General features: G+C 46.2%; 1 protein-coding gene across 1 annotated transcript in view; it reads right to left on the bottom strand.

Annotated features, from left to right (window-relative positions):
• The window catches only part of ERN1 (endoplasmic reticulum to nucleus signaling 1), an 82,169-nt gene that overhangs the window by 6,808 nt on the left and 51,170 nt on the right, over positions 1 to 24,191 (bottom strand). The window contains exons 5-17 of the mRNA XM_004374214.2: positions 20,595 to 20,667; positions 17,979 to 18,101; positions 14,258 to 14,359; positions 13,106 to 13,367; positions 11,306 to 11,384; positions 9,290 to 9,455; positions 7,677 to 7,795; positions 7,047 to 7,238; positions 5,282 to 5,549; positions 4,024 to 4,114; positions 3,543 to 3,732; positions 2,716 to 2,815; positions 2,220 to 2,419 (exon numbers count right to left, since the gene is read on the bottom strand). Of these exons, the coding sequence (XP_004374271.2) occupies positions 2,220 to 2,419; positions 2,716 to 2,815; positions 3,543 to 3,732; positions 4,024 to 4,114; positions 5,282 to 5,549; positions 7,047 to 7,238; positions 7,677 to 7,795; positions 9,290 to 9,455; positions 11,306 to 11,384; positions 13,106 to 13,367; positions 14,258 to 14,359; positions 17,979 to 18,101; positions 20,595 to 20,667 (1,965 nt within the window). The remainder of the gene's footprint in view (positions 1 to 2,219; positions 2,420 to 2,715; positions 2,816 to 3,542; positions 3,733 to 4,023; positions 4,115 to 5,281; positions 5,550 to 7,046; positions 7,239 to 7,676; positions 7,796 to 9,289; positions 9,456 to 11,305; positions 11,385 to 13,105; positions 13,368 to 14,257; positions 14,360 to 17,978; positions 18,102 to 20,594; positions 20,668 to 24,191) is intronic.

The raw sequence follows: 24,191 nt of genomic DNA, 5'->3' as shown, positions 1-24,191 counted from the left end.
GCTTAGTTATGTTCTTTTCCAAATTTATTAATGCCATTTGTCCTTGTTATTGTAATAACATAATTTAAATATTCCATAAGGTGGAAAAATCTGAGTGCCACAAAGTTTGAGGTAAGTTGAATCTTTGCAGAGTCTCAGTAAAAGGCAGTGGCTAGAAGAGCTGCTGTGGAATTATGTGTAGAAGATTCAACTGTCAGGGTCTGAGACAGAAATAGTTAAAACATAGGCTTCTGCTCTATCAGCAAGTTTGAAATGTCTAAGTCTCAATCTAGAAGCCCCAGAAGTCAATCACAGAAGTGGCAAAGTGAGTGGGTTTTACACAACAGAGAAAATGCAAAACTCCAATTAGTGGCACACCAATTTGAAGAAGAGACTTTGACCCTACATCAAAAGATATCTGTTACTTAAAGAATTCCATTACTTGCTTTAAGTTAAAATAAGATGTTTTAAATGTGTATTTTATTGATTCTTCACTGCAACTGAATTTTTTGATTAACTGAGCAACCGCTGATCCCCAATGAGTGGGCTATTGAATAGGTTTTAGGATGGCTGATTCCAGCCAGGTCTGGCTCAGGGAAAGTACCAGGTGAGGCTGTGATGTCTTCTTGTGCTCAAACACAAACGGGGTCTTCTCAGAAGGATGCTTGAGCCAGCCTGAAGGAATGCCACTGGCCAAATGTGGAACAAATTGAGAATCAAAAAGAATAAGGACAAGTAAAATGTGTAAGGACTGTAAGTGATTATAACACTATTTTAAAAATCCATGAGTCAACAGCGATTAAGAAAAAGGAAGAGAAAAAAATTAGGAGGTAAAAATAAAGCTCTTCTTTAAAGAAAAATGCCAACTGTTCAACACAGAAGAAATGTCCACTAAATTAGGTGATCTAGGCAAAGCCCATCAGTGGTGAAGGACTGTTGGTAACCTGGATATTCACACTGTGCCAAAGTGCCCCTCACAGATCGCTTACTAACAACCAAGGGGAAAACGCACCTTTACAGGGGAGAGTTCTGGGGATCGCCTCCTGGGCCAGGTGATTCAAGTTAGCATCACTAACAGGTATCACAGTAATGGCATAATCTGCCACCAGGTGCCTCCTGATGTTCTGTCCTGTGACCTATTCTTGCCAAAACCACTTAACTTGGGTTTAATTAAGCTTCTAGACCTAAGTTCTACTTCCCAGAAGATACAAGGAATAGAGAGCCAAACTGAACGCTACCATGAGGAAACAATTACACAAATCCAGAATGCCGGGCAGGCTATAAAACAATTGCCTGGACTCTTCAAAGTCCCTATTGTGGAATGAAAAAAGGTGGGAAGACTGCTCTGGATTAAAAGAGTTACAATCAAACGTAATGTAAGACACTTGACTGGCCCCTGGTATACAAAAACTAGCTATATAAAAGACATTAGGGGAACAATTTGAATACAGGTTAAATATTAGGCGATATTAAATTAGAGCCCTGGTGGCACAGCAGTTAAGAGTTTGGCTGCCAACCAAAAGATCGGCAGTTCGAATCCACCAGCCACTCCTTAGAAACCCTATGGAGCAGTTCTACTCTGTCCTGTCAAGTCACTGAGTTGGAATTGACTCAGTGGCAATGGGTTTGGTTTTTCTTTTTTTCATTATGGAATCAGCACTGATTGTTTAGGTCTGACAATGGTATGGTGGTTAGAAAGCAGACTGTTCTCGTTCTTAAGAGACACACACTGAAGTGTTGAGGGGTGAAAGGCCAGGATGCCTGGCACTGACATTCTAATGGGTCAGCAACAGGTTAACAGAGAGAGAAGGCCAGTGTGGCAAAAATATTATTAACAGACGTTGAATCTAGGTGGAAGTATACATGTATTCACTGTAACATTCTTTTGTTTTTCTACATGTCTAAAATTTTTCAAAAAGCTGGGAAAACAAAATCAAATTAAAAAAAAGAAAACTGGAGATTTGTTCACCTTATGTAAGTCCTGATTTCCTAGTTTCCCAAATGGGAGAAGGGGAATGGGGGGAGTGATTGGAAGAGGAGGGAAAAAAAATAGACGATTGCCCACATTGGGTCCTGCTGTTCATCTGAACATGGGAAAATATGGAGAATACCAGAGCATAAAGAAGTTCATTCTCTAGCCACATATGCCCAAGCCCCAAGCACTGAACTTGCAGGCTTTCACTCCCAAAGATCCAACCGGCTGCTTCTGCCGTTTTCAGAATGCCGTGCCCATTACTTACGGGGTTCTCCTTGCAGTCTTCGCTCAGCATCTCAGGAGCGATCCAGCCTTCTGTGCCAGGCACCCCAGACCGGCGGCTGAAGCTGTGCCTGCCCACTGCCAGCTTCTTGCAGAGGCCAAAGTCAGAGATCATGGCCTTGATCCTGCCATGCGCGTTGGGCATGGAAAGGAGAATGTTGTGGGGTTTCAGGTCTCTGTGAACTAATACAAAACTCCAAATGAGTCCAAAGTTTACCACGAGCAACATCAAGCCTCCTCTACAGTGGGGAGTGCATCACCGTCAGACTTTCAATACACCTGCTGCCACCTCTAGAGGTTCTGGTTTTCAACTATGTACAATTCCTCCTCAGATTCTTCTACAACTTGTCAAAAGACCACCTAAAAACCCCACCTGCACATCAGTGATGCAGCAAAGAGTTTAAACGGAGGGAAGTCACACCTGAGCAAGCCGGTCACCCCCACCCGGGCCTGCCACCTGGTAGAAGGACGCCTCTCACCAATGTTGAGGGAGTGAAGGTGAGCCAGGCCCGAGGTGGTCTGCTGCAGCAAGGTGATAGGCTCCAGGCCGAGGTGGGCAAAGTCCTTCTGCTCCACATACTGCAAGAGACAAGATGACAATGTCACAGAACAGCCCTTGGGACCTGGACCCTCAGCTCATTTTCTCTGATCACATTTTAAGAGAGAAATAGGAAACCACTGGGAAGTTTTACTGACAACATAATCTGTCCAAATCTTTATTTTCCAGCCAAGCTTCTTAGAGCTGACTTAAATAACAAAGCTCCAATCTACCGATATGCAATGAGAAAGATAACAAGAGGGCAAGAAAATCAAGCTCACAGCCTCACATAAGTAATGATATCTGCAAGTTTTATGGTGAGCCTGGAAACCGAGTGGAAGGAGTTGGCAGCAGCCTCCAAGCCCACACCAGCCACACCCAGCAATGGGAAGAACACAGCTGGCCAAGCTTCCTGGAGGGAAGGAGGACCACCTGCAACCAGAGACTGCCCCGGGCATGCTGAGGGGACCACTCTATTAAGACTGGTGGCACTTCTAGAGGAACTTTCTGGGGTGATAAAAATGTTCTGCCTTCTGATTGTTTATGGTTAAATGGTTATAGACATTTGTCAAAATGCAACAAACTGTACATTTAAAATGAATGCATTTTACTGTATGTATGGTATACCTCCATAAAGTTAATTAAACAAAATAAAAATAAATACACTGGCAGTCCCTAAAACCACCACCCAGTTGCCAGGAGAAGGAGGCTTCAGAAGCAACAGCAAAGCTGTCGGGACCCTGGGCACCCAAAGGCTGGCAGGCGCACCTCCTGCAGAGTGGCTGCGCACAGCTCGATGGCGATGTACTGGAACTGCCTGTCCCTCTCCGTGCAGAAGTACCGGATCACGTTGGGGTGCTCGTCTGACTCTCGCAGCAGCTGGACCTCGCGGTCTGCGAAGCTGAAACACTCGGGGAGGATCCTCTTCACAGCTACGTCGCGGTTGTCGAACATGCCTCTGCAGGACAAGGGGCGGGAGTTGTGTCTGGTGAGCACAGGTCTGGCTATGAACACGAGGTGGAGCTACGTGTGCCCACACGTCTCCTTCTACTAGGCAGCGGCCATCCCATTAGCTTTGAGCCCAGAGGTCCACAACCAAACACGGGGCGGCCCCACAGTCATCGCTCTGCCCCTCAGGGAGGCTGTGAGCTCCATGGAGGCGGGACCTTTTCTGTCCTGGTCACTGCTCTGTCCCCGGGACCCAACAGGCAACAGGCAGTGAAGGCCCAGGGCTTTCTCATCCACTCACCGATACACAATTGTGCCCTCAGCTCCGTGGCCCAGGACGTCCTTGGGACAAAATGAAATTTTCCCAACCAACACCATGCTGGTTTCCTCATCTGGAACACAATGTGAAAAAGAAAAGGTTATTTTAAACAGACATAACTTAAAAAACATCAAGGTTAAAATGCCTACTAACTTCCTGACCTTAGATTAAGAGAAGGAATTTAAGAGGCTCCAGGCCACACCACCAGTCCGCAGTAAGCATGAGCGGCTGGTTCCAGTCCCCATTCACACCCAGGGGCGCCTCCTTCCCCAGCCCCCTGCATTTCTTTGCTCCTGCCTTCACATTATCGTGAGAGGCGTGTCTTACAACCTTCCCAAAGACAGGAAGCACATCTTGTGATTCTCTGTACTCTCTATAATTTTATACATTTATATCTATCAAAGGAGCCCTGGTGGCACAGTGGTTAAGTCCTTGGCTGCTAACCGAAAGGTCAGCAGTTTGAACCCACCAGCTGCTCCACAGGAGAAAGATGTGGCAGTCTGCTTCTGTAAAGGTTACAGCCTTGGAAACTCTATGGGGCAGTTTTACACTGTCCTCAAGGGTTGCTATGAGTTGGAATTGACTTGATGGCAACGGGTTTGGTTTGTTTTTTGGCATCTATCTATCTACACACACACACACACACACACACACACACACACACACAAACACACACACACACACATAGTCTGAACTAATAGTTGTCAACAACAACAAAAAACTATCCATCCCAAAGAAGCAAAATATTTGCACCTTGAAACATTCAGGTAGAGGAGTAGATATGAAAAACAAAGAGACCAGTAGCAGAGTCTCCATCTTGAGATTTGGGCCCTGGGACCTCTCGCACTAGCTCTGTGCTAACTCCCTCAGAATACTGGGTTCGGCCCTGACAGCCGGCCTGAGCCAGTCTCCCAAAGAGGAAGGCCCATCAACAGCTGCACTTCTATACTTGGCTGCTGGCTGGCTTCAGGAACATTCTCAAGCCAACGCGGCCAGCATGCCTCTGGTCAGCAGTGATTCCTGCCTTTGTGGAGCAAGATGGAGGGAGGGCCTGCGGGCCCAGAAGGCCCTCCAAGGGGAGATGCCATGGGAGGGAGCGGGCAGCAGAGAGGCCCACAGAGTGGAGAGAGTTTGGGGAGAACACAGAGAAGCCCTGGGAATGGAAGAAGGAACCATGCTTTGTGGTTCTCAGATGGGGTTCCAGGGAAAGATAAACAGCAGTAGATGCTACTCGCTTTACCCTCGTCATCCTGGTCCGGGAAGGGGCTGATGCCGGCCTTGGAGGCAGAGCCGCTCGAGTGCAGTGAGTGGTTGGAGGCTCTGGGGGACGTGCTGGGGCTGCTGGTGCCGGAGCTCTCCGAGTACGGGCCTAATGTGTCCAGGAGCTCCGCATCCTGTGCTGGGTCCACAGGTGGGTGGAAAGGCAGCTGCTGCTGCTGCAGGAGCTGGATTTTCTCCAGTTCCTTCTGGAACTGCTGGTGCTGGAGCTGCTGCTGCTGATGCATGCTCTGGGAAGAGAAACACCTATCCAGACCAGAGCAGCCCATACCCCGAGGAAAGAACAGGCTCCCGTGTGGCATGACCCCAAAGGGCAGAACGAGACCAGCGAGAAGGCACACGGAGCCTAAATTGGCTCAAGAATGGAGGTACCTTCTGCAGTAGTCCCTTCCAGTACAGCCCACTCCCCACCACCGGAGGGGCCTGCCAGGGCTGAAAGGCCAAAGGCAGAAGCACCAGAGGAGGAATGCCGTCCCAGGGGGAAGCCTGGGCCAGATGGTGGGCATTCCAGTCAATTCTAAAATCCTGCAATTTTGGTGAAAGTTTGGGAGTTGTTGTAAAAGTGAAACGAGACAGGTCGAACAGTTACCAGAGGCCAAACAGTTGAGAGCGTGGTAGATTCGGGGGAGACCAGGCTTGCTACCCACTCTGGGCTACGCACTCATAGAGATTAGCTCGTCATCAGTACCCGGAGAGGCAGACGAGGAGGCTGGGCTCAGACTTTGCAGCCACCTGCCCACAGCCACGTGGCCAGGATGTGGCAGAGCGGGGATGAAATACGGGGCCTTGCCAAGGCCCTGCCCTCTCCGTGTCATCATGCTGCCTCCCTGTGCCCTCATGCTGCTCTCACTTATTCTGAAAAGTTTATTCCATCGTTATTTGAAGCGGCAGCTATCTGTGATTATGATTATCCATGAGTGGAAAGGTGATTTAAAGGGATTGGCATGTAGCCAACAACTCACTCTGGAGCTATATTTCTCGCGCTGTCTCTTAACCTTGGGTTGAAGTCCTGGAAATGTCATCTACTAGTGTAGTAACCTTGGGAAAGTCGTTTATCTCCCAGAGCCTCATTTCTTCATTTGTGGAAAGGGGATAAATAATAACCACCTCATAGGCCGGCTGTGAGAGTCAAACAAATGACACAGGTGAACACATCTCGACAACGTGAATGTTGTAAGGGGTACGTCATTCCCACACAGGACATGCACTTCCTGAGCGCTTGTGTTCTAAGGCGCTAACGTCTCAGCACTTTGAGCAACCTATTGAAAGAATATTCCTCTAGAATATTTTATCCAAGCCACTCAACTATATAAGTTTAGCTCATTGATTTCCAACTAGAAAATCAAGGTAACTGCCATGCTTCCTTTATTACTCCAGCTGATTTCTAACAGGCAGTTTCTAAGGGAGGAAAGTTAGATTTTTACCTATTATCCCTATTCTTAAAAGAGAAAATACAGTTAACTATTCGAGATGATCTGCAAGCAAGGCTTATACATTAGCTTTTATGAACAGTTACTTGAAAAACTCTAAGACTTGGGCACAAAGCTGTCCTTTTCTGAGAAGCTGGTGTTGCCTTAATTACAGTGTTTTTGGAGATAGGCAAATACTGATTTTTAACTGGGAGATGTCAATTATTTGCTTGCTTGCTGTCTTTGTCTGGGCCTCAGTGACACCAGGCACAGAAGTTTGAAGCACGTGGGAAGGCAGAGAGTAGGGCTGAGCCTTACCAGGGGGTAGGTGATGATGAAGGCCACCCAGCCAATCAGGAGGAAGGTACTCAGGATGATGGTGGCCATGTCCTTGAGCATGGAGTCCACGGGGGCCTCAGGCTTGGCAGGGGCATGTGTAAACTTCTCTTCCACATCCTGAGTCACTGTGGTGGGCGCATTTTCCGAAGTCTGGTCAACTAGGTTGATGACCTGTATGGGAGAGAGTTGCTACATGACTGTACAACTCCCAGCTAGGTATCTATGAGGTAAGCAATCAAGAGAAGCAGGTCCTATTTATAAGGTTGGGCTATTGTAATAGGTTAGATTACAGGCCTATCTCCTCAGAGCCAGTGAGCTGAACATACTGGGATGTTCCCCCCTGCAGGCCTTTACCTATGCTGTTCTCTTCCCTCCAGGAACCAGGCTGAATTCTATCCATTCTTCCAGGCCTCGCTCAGCCCTCCTTCTCTATAGCCTTCACTCTCCCCTTCCTCTTCCTACCCATCAGCCCTTAACACTTTATGTGGTTTGCTATGGATTCTGTGCACCCCTGGTTAATTAGACTGCACGCTCAGAAGGTAAGGACTAACGTCCACTCCCCCCAACACCTGGCATAAAAAGCCACTGACTGTCCATTTCCCCATTCACCTCCTCAAAGCTCTTTTTCTCAGAATCGGCAGGAATCACATTTTCCCGATGTTTGGGCAGATTGTTGGGGAACCTCTCCAGCATCTTGGTCGATGCAGACAGCGGAGTTTCATGGTGTCCTGGGATAGAAAACAAAACCTTTAATGACAACAGTTTCCCCAGTGGGTGGTCATACTCCATAAATTTAGTCACTATCCTCTGGAGTGCAGGTCCACAGTGCAAACCCCCACATTTATAAAGTAAGTGGAAATTAGAAATAGCTACTAGAAGAGTTACATTGAAATAGACATTTTATTGTTTGGTGGCATGGATGCGGTATTTGCAGTCTCCCTTTAGTGCTTACTCCTGGAGCATCTCTCCAGGAGGGCTATCAAATTCCCACCTTGGCATTTAAATTGCTCAGGTGGAATTCTACTCCTTCTATCATCTCTTTGTGAAACAGGGCATATCTGCTACATGGATGGGGGCCAAGGGTCCCATAGGCTCTCAACATTCATTCAATGTTCTCTACACAACTACTTCATGATGACCTAGTATTCAGTACACACTTAGAAAGCACGGATAGTGTGCAAATTACCACGGGAGAGACAAAGTTGAGTAAGAGAAGGAATTGGCACTCGATGTGGCTTGATGATCTGTTTAGCTCTAAAACTGAGTGACTCCACCCTGCTGTAACTACTTGGGACACTTGCCAGAGACACAGTTCCTCTCATCTCTGCGTGGTTTGCCACACTCACTGCCTCTGTCCCCAGCACACCCTGCCTTGGGTGTCACTGAAACATCTTATCTCTTCCGCTGACAGGGCCTCCAATTCAGGCCCCCACACCTACGTCAGGGCCAGTAGGGATGGCATCAATAATAGGAAGGGAAAAGGCAAAAAGGAACTTCCCATGCCGGCCCCGGACAACACAGCCTAGGACCTCTTCCCAAGCCCAGCCTCTAACTCATCACCACCCTCAATCTCTTTCTCCTGGGTCTTCAACCCTCTCCTCCTCTCTCCGCCCCCAACCCCAAACCAACTCCAAGTGAATTCTTCCATGGAAATAGCCTGTTTCCTTATCTATAAAATGGAAATAACAAGGGCATCTACCTCACACGGGGTCACTGTGAGAAATAAATAAGGAAATTGTATTCCAAAAGTGCTTGGCGCCGTTCCTGGTACATAACAGACGCTCAATGTGTGTCAGATACAATTACACAGGTTTACACTATTTAGTGCTTGACTTTCGGGACATTAAGGGTTTAATACTTTTTAAGAATTGAACTGGTAACACAGCTACCCTATTTCCTTTGGGGGCAAAATGTCCCAAGGTCTAAACCACAGACTTAGAAGTGAATTGAGCACAATGCCTTCAGAGTTGAGCAGACTATAAATCAGCAAGGGCAGCCTCTGCCCACCAGAAGGCAGTACCTGACCATCTATGGCTCGGAGAAAGCCACTCTTAGCTATCCACCACCACCACTTGCTGTGGAGTCGGCTCTGGCTCATGGCGACCCCATGTCTGTCAGGAGTAGAACTGTGCTCCACAGGTTTTCAATGGCTGGTTTTTTCAGACGTTGACTGTGAAGCCTTTTTTCGAGGAACCTCTGGGTGGACTTCAACCTCCTCTTACCTATCAGAAGCCAGTAATTCCTCAGGTAATTCAGCTTGTTCTTCCCTTTGAGTCCAGGGTCAAACTTTAGGTCCGTGCTGGGTGTGATCACACACTCCCCTTTGTCCCCGATGGTGACACCGTCGGTCTGGGGGCCTTCCAACAAAGGAAGAGTGCTGCCTCGGGGCTGTGAAGACAGAACTGGAGGTAAGGCCGGGGAAGCTGGTGAGCAGGTTCACCAGGTCCCACTGAGGATCTTCCCAGTGACTGTTCTAAGCATGGAAGGACCTGGCACACTTCAAGATAAGCAGAATCCCTGGCATTACAAAGTTTATTAAGAAAATGTTCTGCATTCCACTTCGGTGAGTGGCGCCTGAGATCTTGAAAGCTAGCAAGTGGCCATCTAAGATACATCAGTTGGTCCCAACCCACCTAGAGCAAAGCAGAATGAAGAACACCAAACTCACAAGGAAAGTATTAGCCCAAGAGACAGAAAGGGCCACATAAACCAGAGACTTCATCAGCCTGAGACCAGAAGAACTAGATGGTGCCCAGCTACCACCAATGACCGCCCCAACAGGGAACACAATAGAGAGCACCTGATGGAGGAGAAAGTGGGGTGCAGAACTCAAATTCTAGTAAAAAGACCAGACTTAATGGTCTAACTGAGACTGGAGGAACCTCGGAAGACACGGCCCCCAGACTCTCTGCAAGTCCAAAACTAAAACCATTCCCAAGGCCAACTCTTCAGACAAAGACTAGACTGGACTATGGGACATAAAATGATACTCGCGAAGTATCTTAGCTCAAGTAGATACATGAGACTAAATGGGCAGCTCCTGTCCAGAGGTGAGATGAGAAGGCAGAGAGGGTCAGGAGCTGGTTGAATGGACACGGGAAATCCGGGGTGGAAAGGAGGAGTGTGTTGTCACAGTATAGGGAGAGCAATTAGGGTCAGATAACAATGTATATATAAATTTTTGTATGAGAGACTAACTTGAATTGTAAACTTTCACTTAAAGCACAATTAAAAAAAAAAAAAAAAGATAAGTGAGATCTCTAGCGTGGGGCTGGTCCGAGACAGAGCGAGGCACGAAGGCCCTGAGACTGGACAGGAGAAGCTCCTCCCCCAGGACTAGACAGCGCTGCACTGACGTCCTTAACACAGACACTGTTTTAATTTCTCATGTCTGGGTACTGGGGAGCAGGAAGGAGGTGCGTGTGGAATTCCAAGTAGCTATTATATGAAGCAGATATAAGTGCCAGAGAATGAGTGGGCATCTACTAGGCCACAACATACTCCAGAAGCTGCGATCGAAGCAATTAAGAAGTGTGGAATAAGCTCCAGGCCTGTCATGAGCTGGCTCTGGCATTGCTGGAGCTACAACAGCAGCAGGTGCTGCCCTACCCATGGGGCAGCCTATCAGTTCACCGGGAAGTCAAGAGATGCCAAACAAACAGTTCAAGCACTGCAAGGGTCAAAAAAACCCAGCCAGGATCATAATGCCTCAGGCATTCAGGGAGGGAGCCTCAGCAGGCTGGAGCCCCTGGAGGCTTGGACAGATCAGGAAGGATGGGAAAGATCTGAGTAGGAAAAAGGAAGCAGGAAGGCACTGACACTGGAGAGAGTGGCTGGAACAAAGGCTCATAAGAAAGAAAGATGAATTTCTGGAAATCAAGAAGATGCACCTGGTTGGATGGTACAACTGCCACAGAGAAACTAACAGTGTGGCTGATGGGCATGGAGGGGCTGGACTGAGGAGGGCCTTGAACACCAGCCTGCGGAGTTCAGCTTTGAACGTGCAGCAAAGGGAACTAGCAGTCAGTGCTTCCTGGGCTTTAGGAAGCTGCTCTGGCATGCATCTCTCCTCCCAAAGCAGAATGTGGTCTGCGCAGAAGTTGCTTTTGAGGATTTAAGATCTGTGTTTTGCATTCTCAACCAACAAGACGTTCATCTATAACTCAGCCATTTGTTGCTAAAATGGACAAGGAGTAGTTAGGAGGCTGTGTCTATGAGGCTCCCCACAGTGGACTTACCACGACAGCGACCCCCTCGTGTACCATGGAGGGGGAGGCGTACAGGCTGGTAGAGTATTTCCCAACATACAAGGTGGGCCTGCGAGAGAAACAGACACATGCATTCCAAAGTCATTTTAATTTCTGGATCCCACAAAAGGTGGCTATTTGAAGAATCGCAGCCCCAAACACCACCCACAGGAATAAGTAAATTAACCCCTGGGCAAGGAGGAAAGCAACAGGGGTGTGAGGGCAGGGCACAGGCCCAGGGACCAGGAGAACTGGGGTTCAGACCCCAGCTGTCATGCTCTGCCTACAAAAGCATGGATAAGTCACCTAACTGCAAGCCTCGGTTTCCTCATCTGCAAAATGGCAGGGCTGGGCTAGACCATGCCTGTGACGGCCTATAGGAAGAACTATGTTCGCTGATCTTCTGGAAAAGACTAGATGTTCAGCAACCACTGCCAAAACCTTGAAGGCTACCCTGACCACAGCACACTTTGGTAATCAAGCTATTACCAAAATCACCACCATTCCATCTTGTCATTTTTAAGGTTCTACAGAAGTGCTGAGAAATAGCCAACTGCTCTAGTCTGAATGTCTAAGAAACGCCTAAGAGATGCATAAGAATTTCCAAACTGGGTGAGACTTCTGGTCCCTCAGCGGGGTGGTCTGTCTCTCACCACGGCATCAAGGAGGGGACGATGGTATGGCTTTGCCTGTGGTGTCAGCTTGAAAATGGCAGAAGCCACATCCCCAGACCCTTCTAGTTACCGCCAATAGCCAATTTGGGATTGGTCAGTTATTAAATCACCTAAACCTCTCTTAGTAAATATCTTACATTTGACTGGTGTTTTATAATTTACAGAACACTTCGGTGCATGCTATCTTATTTGACCTTCTCCACAACTCTAAAGTAGGAAACTGAGGCTCAGCAAGGTTAAGCGACTTAGTTACAGGCTATTGATAGATGGAGATGGAGAACACAGGTCTGTTGAGTCTTAGACACACACACATATCATAACAACCCTTTCTCCTGATTTTTAAAAATGAATATAATCTATAATAAAATTTTAGAAAATATACAAAAAAAAAAAAAAAAGAAGTCTCCTGTATTCCCACCACCTGAGACATATTCAAATTGTACCACAGTGACAGTGGCAGTCTCTTGCCTCTCCCCACCCATAACTTTAATTTATTTAATATTCAAAAATCTGCAGTATTGAACAGAATTTCAAATCCTCATGAACTCTAGACTTTCTGGAGCCATGAAGGGTGGATGAACCCCTGAAACTATTGCCCTGAGATATTCTTTAAACCTTAAACCAAAAATATCCCCTGAAGTCATCTTAAAACCGAACAACAGTTTATTTAGCTTAACTAGTAAAAAAGGTCTGCCTTGGGCATTATGCTCTTTTAAGAACTATCTACACGGGATCAAACTGACAACAGCAACTCAAAAGATTAGGTAGGAACCTTAGGGGGCAGTGAGTGTATGTGAGCGAGGGAGGAACAACTCAGAAAAGGAGGGTGAGAATGGTTGCCAAACTTGAAGAATGTAAACAATGTCACTAAATTGTACCTACAGAAACTGCTGAATTGGTGTATGTTTAGCTGTGTATTCTCAACAACAACAAAATAAATAAAATGTAGAAGAAAAAAAAAATCTACATTATCAAGGGGTGCCCTTCTTATAGTCTGAGGCTTCTGAATGAGTCTATCTGCCCTGACCCCTGGTCTCCAGTATGGCACGCCATGTGCAGCAGTACCAGAAGGCCAGGTCACAGCTGCCCTCTTCTGCCCCGAGTTCCCCAGACTCACATCAGCTTGCTCTTGGCCTCCGTCTCCTTGGGGAACGGGTACTTCCACTTGGTGATGCGTCCCACCTCCCCAGACATGAAGGTCAGATAGCGCAGGGTCTCCACGGCAACATTGATGTGCATCACCTTCCTCAGACCCTCCCGCTGCCAAACATAAAAGGCCACCACAGGCGAGGCATAGTTTTGGATCCATAGCACGTCCCCAGATTCACTGTCCACGGTCACCACCAGCCCGTCGCCATTGGACACAAAGTGGGACATCTCTGCGGCAGATCAGACAAACAAAGCAAGTCGGGTCTCACCCCATCTCGTGGCCACATCCTCTACTCTCCCGGCAAGTTGTAGTTACTCAGCTGAAGGTAGCAAGACTTCTGGAGTATTCTCAGATCTCCTCTGGACAATTCTACTTGCTTCCAATGAACTCACTCAAGCTCTGCAGTATCAAGACACTGAGAGCTGCCTGACTCATAAACTAAGATAGGACTGCACTCCTCAAGGCAATTTAAGGTGATGTTCTTTACTGTTCTATTCAAGAAGCAAGAGAAAATACTGAGGAGAAAGGGGCCAGTGGAGATGCTGTTAATCTGGCATTTTGTAGCAATCATTTTAAAAACCTATCGACCAAGTTGAAAGACCACTGACACTGTCTGCATCCGGCTCGGGTAGGGGTGCCCAAACAGAGACAAACGAGAATACTCCAGGTCCTAGATCAGACACTGGCAGAGATTGTCACCGGACTTTCAGACACCAGTGTTAAGACAGCAAAATCACTTTCTAGTTTTCAATTGAGTTGGGGGAAGGTTAACTAGAGAAGTAACTAGGGGATGAGCCACACTTAGAGAGGGGCCTTTTTGATGGGGTTGCTCATTTCATACGCTGGTTTTTAACTCTACTTCCTGTGGGCTTGCAGTAAATTCCTTCTTTGACACAGAGTGACTCATAAGGTATGCCTGCCCTCCTCTCGGTTACCTCCAGACTTCTCACCCAGGCCCTTGATGCAGTGACTGTTGGAAGTACTTATTACAAGACCAGGTAAAGTCCAGAGCCTGGTGAAGAAGAGTCTTAAAAGCAAATCCTACTTTCTGGAGTGACTGTTGCCTCATAGGTCAAAAGTACCGGCCCAACCTTCCAAAGCTGACCCAAAAGCACTTACTGTAGTCCATGTCGTCCTCAGGCAGCGAGGCTGCATAGTCAAAGTAGGTGGCGTTCCACCGGAGCTCTCGGTTTTTGGTGTCATACATGGTGATGGTGTACTCTGGAGAACACACACCAACCCATTACCACGGGTGGGCCACGGCACCTACTGAGATGTTGGCCTTGTCTAAATTATAACCAACAAATCCTCCCTACATTGCATGTAAGAAAGTCCAGGCTATCCACGTGAAAAGAGAAAAGCCATATGGAGGAGAAGTGAAGTCCCAGACATATGAGTAAACCCAGCAGAAGGCATGTGGAGCAGAGACAAGCCCTGTGCACCCTCCCTGGACTCATGACTCGGAATTGTGAGCAATACAACGGCTGTTGTTTTAAGCCACTTAAGTTTTGGGGTGGTTTATTATATAGCAATAGATAACTGATACAGAAATTGGTACCTAGAAGTGGGATGGTGTCTTAACAAAATCCATGTGGCACTGACTTTGGGACCAGGTGGCACAAGGATGCTGGAAGTGCGACAAGGGCATCGTTAATGGAGACTGAGAGTGCAGCAGGAGAATGGTGTTAGGCTGAAAAGGGGCGACCATCTAATGTAGTGATGGCACAATTAGCAAGATGCTGCCTGCGGCAACTCGTGGATCTGGCTAAGGAGATCTCCAGGCAGAATGCAGATAGTGCCGAGTAGCTTCTCTTAGCTGTGTGTGATACCGTACAACTTGTGAAAGTTGGAGCCTGTGTAAGGCGGAAATCTGTCAGAGGAAGAAAACTCAAATATTTTCCTCTAAAAGAAGCAATAGAAAAGTGGTAAGACTACACCCTGTCAAAGGCGGAAAACTTGCGAGGCCCAGGAATACAAGGCAGTCCTGTCGCATTCCAGCTCTCACAGGTTTCACTGTATACTGGAAGAGAAATGAGCTAAAGAAAAAACCATTCCATTTTCTAGCAGGATATAGAGGAAATATAGAGGGTCCAGGACTATCTCTTCATCTGGCAAAAGATTCTCAACATAAAAAATAGCCTTAGGGTAAGATAAAATCCACGGTGCTGCCAGTAAAAAATGGCCTCAGGGTCAAGATAAAATCAAGGGTGAGGACTGGTGTGAAAGCTCAGAAATATTTAAGGTAGTACCTCATAAACCCTCCCAGCTAGACAGGAAGGCTTGCAAGAAGTATAAGGATATTTTCCCACAGTACTCTCATGATCTGAAGTAGAGAGAGAAGGACCTGTCTCAAAGAGATTTGTGGGTATGGCTTTTATCTAGTGGAGAGGACTATAATTTGACACATGAGAAATCCACAAAGTTTTTAAAGCTTTATATCAACATGGACTAAAAGGACCAGAGACAGTCAAAATGAAAAAAAAAAAAAGGTCTCTAGACCCCCAACTTGTAATGGACAAGGAACAGGCTGAAAAAGCTACAAAACATTAGTCATTTCTTATGGAAAAGAAAGGAATTCTCACAGAGCAGAAGCAAGAGCCGCTAAGAACATCATATTGGGGAACCAATCCTGGAGGGCAAAACTGGGCCCTAATCAAGGAATATTCCCTGCTCCCAGAGTAAAGGAACCTGACAATCTATGCCTGGATAGATTTCAGAATTACTCTGGACCAGAGACTGCTATGTCCCTCTCTTTTCTTCTCTTTTTGAATAGGAATGTTTGCTGCAGCTGTCCTGTCCCTGTCTCACTATTGTATGCTGGGTTGGGGGACGCACAATGGATATCCAGGTCTCTAGATCAAGAGGAGCTGCACCTGAGGAGCCTCCTTCACCTCTAGACCTGATGCCGATCACAAGATGCTGGATTTTGAGACTGATGCTACAATTGGACTTTGGGGGTCTGGGGAGGGATCAAGTATAATCTGCATGTGGGAGGGCTGTAAACTACTGTAGGCAGAGGGAGGACTGTGGTAGGTTTTCTGAAAAGATCACCACCAATTCTTCCCATCGGTGTAATGTTCATGTTGCTCTTCCCATCAACAGGCTGAGTCTATTTCTCTACTCCTTCATTCTGGGCTGGCCTGTGACTTGCTTTGACCAATAGGCCACAGTGGAAGTAAAGTTCTGAGACTTCTGAGCCCAGGCATTATGAGGCATTGGAGCTTCCCTTTTTACCCAAGAAGGGAACCCAGTCACCACGTAAATAAGTCCACACTCTCCGTGCGGAGAAAGGCCACTGGGAGGTGAACCAAGATCCCAGACATGAGTAAATCCAGCCAACACCACACGGAGTAGAGACAAACCATCCCTGCTAAGCCCTTCCTGAATTCTTGTCCCTCCGAATAATGAGCAATAAAAAGGTTGTTGTTTTAGCCACTAAGTTAGGGTGGTTTGTTATGGAGCAACAGGTAATGGAAACAAAAGCTTTACATACCTATGTACACACACCCCATTTGATGCCAGAGCTTATCCTAACTCCCTCAAGCATCCCCACTCTACCTGGGAATCACACAGTTTTTACTCGTGGGTGAAGCTGGAACCACTGTCAGCCTCTACTTGATAGAAAAAGTAAGCAAACAAATCCAAAGCAGTCACTACAGCTGGAATACTTAGTTTTTATGGGGTGGAAGTGGGGGAGCAAGGGGTGGGTCCTACAGACCTTTCTCCTAGCTACTGGAGAGCCCACTCAGCTGCTACAGGGACCAATCTTAGTGTCACAGATGTTTAGAAAGGCACTGTTTTCCAAAGCACCTGAAGAAAGGCTCTCTCTCTCAAAGCCTTGGTTACCTGTATATTTAGACCTAAATTTAGTGCTCAATTGTAAAGATTTCATCCTAGGTTTCTGGTATAATTTCCTCTGTTTTCTTTCTTCCCTTTTAGCTTTATTTTATCTGTCATTCAACAATTTTTACTCAGTAATCTATCTGTCAGGTGCTGAGCACATAAAAATGAATCAGGCAGATTCCTGTGGTAAAGGGCTCAGCAGTCACCCAGTCACATGTCTGAGCACCTACTGTGTGTCGGGCACTGTGCTCGGTGTGAGGGTGCAGCAGGGGAACCAAACAAAGTCCCTGACCGCAGGAAGCTGACCGTCTGGTGGGGGAGGCAGAGAACAGGCAAATACATTTGTAAGTATGTTCATGACAAGCGTTAAGAAGAACAGGGCTGAGAAGAGAGGTAGGAAATAGAAAGCAGAATGGTACGGAGGGTGCTTGTGTACGTACAGGGACAATGATGGGCGGCACGATGGCTGCCAACACAGGCCTGTGCAAACTGCACTGCTCTGTGTGCTCAGAGGACAGAAGAGCCAAGTGTCCCTGGGCAGGACGGGGAGCTGGGAGGCTGGGGAAGAGCGTTCACAGAGACGGGGACTTTTGAGCAGAGTAGTGAAAGAAGAGAAGACATTTTCCAGGGAGGCAAAAACGTGCATACGTGGTGGAGAGGGACACTTTGCTAACGTTTTTAAAAACATAGCACTGCTTACTCTGGGAGCTGTGGAGGGTTCATCCTGATTAGAAAGTGTGTAAGTAGGGGAGATACAAGGAGGGCTGACAAGGTGGCAGCCACATCCCAGGGGCTTTGGGTGCCATGGTACAGAGTTTGGGCTGTACCCTGTGGGCAATGGGGAACCACCAAAGGATCTTTCAAAGGGGAACAGCGTGCTCAGATCTGTATTTCGAGAAGACAGCTCTGGTTGCCTTATAGAGAATGAACCAGGGGGGAGTGACCAGATCCTTGTGGACACAGGCAGGTTGTACACGATCAAAGACTCCTTTCTTACCTGTTCGCCCAAGATACAGAAGAGAGGTGGATGGACAGAGACTTTCTGCGAAGGCCGATGACAAAGTCTGCTGCTTCTCCCCGGTCAGGAGGTCAATAACATACCAAATGTCCTGCTTTTTACCTGGAAGGGTCACAGGATACACTATTGTTTACACCCATTCTAGAAGGGAAAAAAAATCACTGCCAAACCAGCAGCCCAAGATGTTCTCCGTGTTGAGGGAGACGGTTTGAAATACACATGGTGTCCAAGACATTTCTATGGTGCTCAGAAGGTGACAATGTAAATGGTAACGTGGAAGTAATATTTTTTGGGCTACTGGGATTTATATTAACTTAATAATTAATCATGGTATTAAAAAGTCCTCCAAACCCAATAACCTAATCATAAACCCAAATTCTGGCTCATAGTGACCCTGTAGGAGAGAGTAGAACTGCCCCATAGGGTTTCCAAGGCTATAAACCTTTATGGAAGCATACTGCCACATCTTTCTCCTGTGGAGTGGCTGGCGGGTTTGAACCACTGACCTTTTTGTTAGCAGCTGAGTGTTTCATCATAGTAAAAAAAAAAAAAAGTTCTCCAAGCTTCCAAGTTAAATTTCATTACTTTGATTAGTAGCCTTAAATATGAAAGTTATTGCCTGTAAAGGACAATCCTTTTCCCATGTGCTAAGATCTATATAAATATGGAAATTCACCCCGGGGCTCATCTCTCTGGTAACCATCATTCATATTTCTCAGCATCCCTACTAATTAGCCCACATATAAAGAGAATCTACAGTTACCGTTTATAACTATAATTAGCTGATGCCCATGACTGGCCAGTGGAGTTGGCTGCAACCTGTCCCCTAGGTTAATACCCAGCCACAGGCCAGACCCCTCACCCTGGTCGGCTGATTAACAGGTATGAACAGGTGGACGGTCAAACAATACCATTAGGAAAATTCAAAGCATCTGTTATCTATGGCACATCCACCAAAGTGTCCTGGGGCTACTGAGTCAGCAGTAGGGCCTCCAATCTGGAAGTCAGCTCCTTCACTGCAAGGTATTTGTGTTTGGTGAGGTATGGCCTCTGGTCAGTTAATATGCGAATATAGCCAAAGTTTCCTATTGCAAGGGATTCTTGGAAGCAGAGTAATGAGACACCAATGAAGATCACAGGCCATGAGAATCTGCTAAAGTTACACTTGATTCTAAGGAACTCTGGTGGTGCAATGGTTAAATGCTCAGCTGTTAACTGAAAGGCTAGCAGTTCAAACCCACCCAGTGGCTCCACAGAAGAAAGACCTGGCAGTCTGCTCCCATAAAAATTACAGCCTAGAAAACCCTATGGGGCAGTTCTACTCTGTTACATGGGGTTGCTATGAGTTGAAAATTGACTCGACGGCACCCAATAACAACACACTTGGTTTTAACAGATGTAACATAACATACATGCCTCTTCTGCATGTGTGAACCTTGTCCATGGATCATAACTCTGTGTTCTCAATGATAAACATATGAAAATGGAGTGAAACTTCACCAGACAGCTGTGCCCATGAACCCTTTCCATCTGGCACGACACCATCTGGTTACTTCAAGGACCATGACAGTCTGCATAACCCAGCTACGACTTTCATGGATGAACTGAAGCAACCACCAAGCTATTAAAGATGCTTAATGAACTCACTTAAGAGAGTGCCACACAAAGGTGATGGAAACAATATCCTAAGTACCCCACAGTAATGAATCATCCACAGAAGCTGGATACCCAGGTAGGAAACCATGATGTAGATGGTCGAGCTTCGTCTGGATTGGTCTGCAGAAAGAGCTGGGGCCACGGCCCAGACGAGAAGGGAAGCCTGTGTTGATCACTTCCTGTGAATCCCTCATCCTAAAGGTGTGGGAAGAAGCCAGGGCCCCCGTGTCCCTAACAAACACTTAAAATCCTGCTGGCACTTGAGACCCAGAAATACACATTCGTCTCCAGAGGTATGAATAGGTAATAAGCACTTTCAGTTCCTCAGAAAGAAAACTGCTGTATAAATACAGGGTATGATTACTACTACGATTTCAAGATAAAGGCAGCTCTCCTTTGTGTTACAAATGCATTTTTATTGACATTTTGGCAGCAACATGGGCAGAGAAAAGCAGGTGATCTGATGCAGCGAAAGATGTGACCCCCGTAGGTATGGAGGCAGCTTATCTAGGCAAGCTGCTAAGTGCTGTTTTTATCAAAAATCCTGATAGCAGGAAATATGAAGAAAGCCCTATAATTAATAGGCAGAGCCTGGCTTCCCTTCCTTGGCTCCGACAATTGTATTCACTTTAAATTTCATCCAATTGCTGCTGGGTATGTTGCAATCTTTAAATTGCTAGGGGTAGGTCAACACAGCAGCTAAAAGCTTGTTAAATGAGTAACCATATTAATGGTGTCAACTCATCTCCCAAGAAGGGGGGAACCCTTTCTTAACTGGCCAGCTGATCCTGACGAGAACAGCATCCATTGCAAGAAAGTCGTTTCCCAGAAGGGCTGGCCAAGGAGTGAACACACCTCCCTCTTAGTCATGCCTCTTCCCAGACACCAGGATTGATTTTCATAAATAAAAGGTTAGGTGTTGAAAACAGGAACTCTTACCCATGTAGAGAATTCCATCTGAACTTCGGCATGGAGATGCCTGCACCAAATCTGGGATGGTAAAGGGAAGTTTCTTTAAAAAAAAAAATGCAAAGAAAAAGTAAGTTAACCAAGTCTTGTGCAATTAGTAACAATTTTACTGGGCAGTCTGTTATCCAATTGTCCTAAAAAGAGAGAAGCACTGTAGAGGGGAGACGGGTTGTCCTAATTGGAAACCAGAGAAAGGGGCACCCCAGATTTCTACACCCACTTCCGACAACACTTGGCTCCCAGGCCCTCGTGCTCTGTAACCTCCAACGTTTTTAGACAGCAGGATGCAGAGGCCTCCTGAAGGTCTCTTGTCCTCAGCAAGCCCTTCTGGGCAACAGAAACCTTTTCTGAAAAGTTACACAAATATGGAGTGTTACCCAATCTCTGAAATTCTAAGGGTGGGAGAAAGATTTCTCTGGTCTTGGAAAATTGACCCAGAGATGGTTTTTTGAGTGGGAGTGAAACATGAGTTTAATTCTGAAGAGAAGCAACCCCATACCCAGCTGAGACTTCGAGGGAAAAGAGAAGTCATTTCACAGGCAACACAGGAGTTTGAGGTGGAAAAGTTTTAATGTTTTCCTCAAATAAATGGTTCTCTATTGAAAAACAAGAAAACCGAGCCATTTGGTATTAAGAAGGAAGTTATGGCAAGTGCCAGGAAGAGAAACCCAAAGGAATCTAAGTGTTTCAACTGCATTTCATCATAAAACTGGTTCTTCTGAGTTAAGTCTACAGCTGACATCTGACCAGCTCTTTTGGTTAATGCTGGTTTCAGTATATTTTTATTTTTGGAATATTCTGGGTTCTTGAAACTGTTCTATAAGCATCTGCTTCTGTAGAAACTCCAGGCTTCTACAACACTGTTGTCACCTTTTTCTCCAAGAAAGGAAAGATTTCTCTCTAGCTTTAATAAATAGAACTTTAAAAAGAAAGAAATCAATAATTTGGATTTCCCCATCATTCCAGCATTCAAAACTAAGCCTTAGGATAGGAAAAATGCCACAGAGGAGCTGTAATGACTGGGTTTTTGCCACGTGTTTCTGAGAATCAGAAAGCAGCTGCAAGTCTTCCAGTCTGAAGTCTGATGGTCTCTGCTGAGCACTGCTAGTGGTCTCCCAGATCAAAGCCTAAACTGGGAAGCACACTGTTTCTGGAGATGCTAAACCCCATCAGAAGAAGACATGCAGGGTAGTAGTAGGAGGATTTTTTTTGGGGGGGGAGAAAAAAACAGTTGCCACTGAGTTGATTCAGACTCATGGTGACCCCATGTGTGCAGAGTAGAACTGTGCTTCACAGGATTTCCAAGGCTGTGACGTTCTAAAAGCAGATCACCAGGCCTTACTTGTGAGGCACCTCTGGGTAGGTTCAAACCTTCAACCTTTCAAGTAGTAGCCAAGTGTGCTACCCAGGGACCTTTGGAAGCTAAATGTCTTTAAGTCACAATTTCAACGCTTGCAGCTTTGGCCTTGGGCATTCTCGTTCACCTCTCTAGGCTCAGTTTCCTCACCTCTAATGTTAAGAGCTCGGCTGCTAACCAAAAACGTCAGCAGTTTGAATCCACCAGCTGCTCCCTGGAAACCCTATGGGGCTGTCCTACAGAATCGCTATGAGTGGGTATCGACTCGATTGCAACGGGTTTGGTTTTTGGCTTAATATAGGGATTATACTTAAATCCCAGAGAGCTGCTGTGATATTCAAATGACATAATTTATGCAAATCACTCAACAAAATATCTGGCAAACTGAAAGTGCTGAAAAAATGGAGACTATGGTAATGTGGAAGGAGCCCTGGCAGTGCAGTGGTTAAGCACTCAGCTGCTAACCAACAGGTCTGTGTTTGAACACACTAGCCGCTCCTTGGAGAAAGATGTGGTAATCTGCTTCCATAAAGATTACAGCCTTGGAAACCCTGTGGGGCACTTCCACTCTGTCCTATAGAGTCGCTGTGAGTCAGAATGACTCGATGGCAACAGGTCTGGTTTTTTTTATAGTAACGAGGAGAGAAACCACGGAAAGATACCTTGAAGATGAAATTCACCAAGGGAAGGCCGGCTAGTTCTACAAAAGGCTCACCCTTCTCCTCCCATTTGTTTCCAAAATAAGTATTTATAAAATAATAAAAATTACCCAAATGAGAGCTCACACGCCACTTACAGTCTAGATCAATGGCTCTCAATCATGCTGCACGTTAGAATCACTTGGGTGCTTTGAAAACACCCTACTGAAGCATAACATACACACAGAAAAGCATGCGTAAGTGTACAGCTCAGTTCATTTTCACAAAGCGAACATGCCCATGTAACCTGCATCCACATGAAGAAACAGAACATTGCTAGCACTCTGAAAGCCCCCTCTTTCCCTCTTCTAGTCATAACCCCCCACGGTAGCCATTATCCTGACTTTAAGAAAGCATAGGCTACTTTTTCTGTTTCTGAACTTTATATAAATAAATCATTCAGTGTGTAGCCATTTTCGTCATCTGTGGCTCAGTGTTGTGTGAGATTCACCCATGCTGCTGTGAATAGTTGTAGACTGTTCACTCTCATTGCTGTGGAGTATTCCATTGTGTGACTATTCTGTCATTTATTTACCCATTCTGCTGTTGATGGGCATTTGGGCAGTTTCACCTTTCGGTTATTACAGACAGTGCTGTAATATATTCTAGTGCATGTTTTTTTGGTAAACATATACACCCTAGGAGGGAACTGTTGTTGTTAGATGCCAATAAGTCGACTCCAGTTCATAGGGATCTTCTTTTAACAGAACAAAATGGTGCCCAGTTCTGCACCATCCTCACAATTCTTGCTGTTTGGGCCCACTGTTGTAGCCACTGTGTCAGTCCATCTCACTGTGGGTTTATGAGGGAATTACTGAGTCAGAAAGGCTTTAGCAGATACTACCAAACAGTTTTCCAAACTGGCTGTACCAATTTGTACTTCTACCAGCTACCAGAGTTCTGGTTGCTCCATATCCCCACCAATACCTATTTTCTTTTTCCATTTTTGTTTTTCATTTTAGCCATTCTGGAGAGTGCACTGTGATTTTATTATTATTTTTTATTTTTTCCCATACAAAAATTTATACACACACTGTTATGTGACTCTAATTGCTGTCCCCATACTGTGACAGCACACTCCTCCTTTCCACCCGATTCCCCATGTCCATTCAACCAGCTTCTAACCTTCTCTGCCTTCCCATCTCACCTCTGGACAGAAGCTGCCCATTTAGTCTCTTGTATCTACTTGAGCTAAGCGGCACACTCCTCACAAGTATCACTTTATGTCCGACAGCCCAGTCCAATCCCTGTCTGAAGAGTTGGCTTCAGAAATTGTTTTAGTTCTGGGCTCATAGAGAATCCAGGGGCCATGCTTTCCGGGCTACCTCCAGTCTCAGTCAGACCATTAAGTCTGGTCTTCTTACTAGAATTTGAGTTCTGCACCCCACCTTTCTCCTGCTCCATCCAGGACTCTCTGCTGTGTTCCCTGTCAGGGCGGTCACTGGTGGTAGCTGGGCACCATCCAGTTCTTCTGGTCTCAGGCTGATGAAGTCTCTGGTTTATGTGGCCCTT

The sequence above is a fragment of the Trichechus manatus genome, unplaced genomic scaffold (genome assembly GCF_000243295.1).
Source record: "Trichechus manatus latirostris isolate Lorelei unplaced genomic scaffold, TriManLat1.0 scaffold00028, whole genome shotgun sequence".
Lineage (NCBI taxonomy): Eukaryota > Metazoa > Chordata > Mammalia > Sirenia > Trichechidae > Trichechus > Trichechus manatus.
Note: the sequence above shows the minus strand (reverse complement) of the source record. Positions and strands in the feature narration are given on the sequence as shown.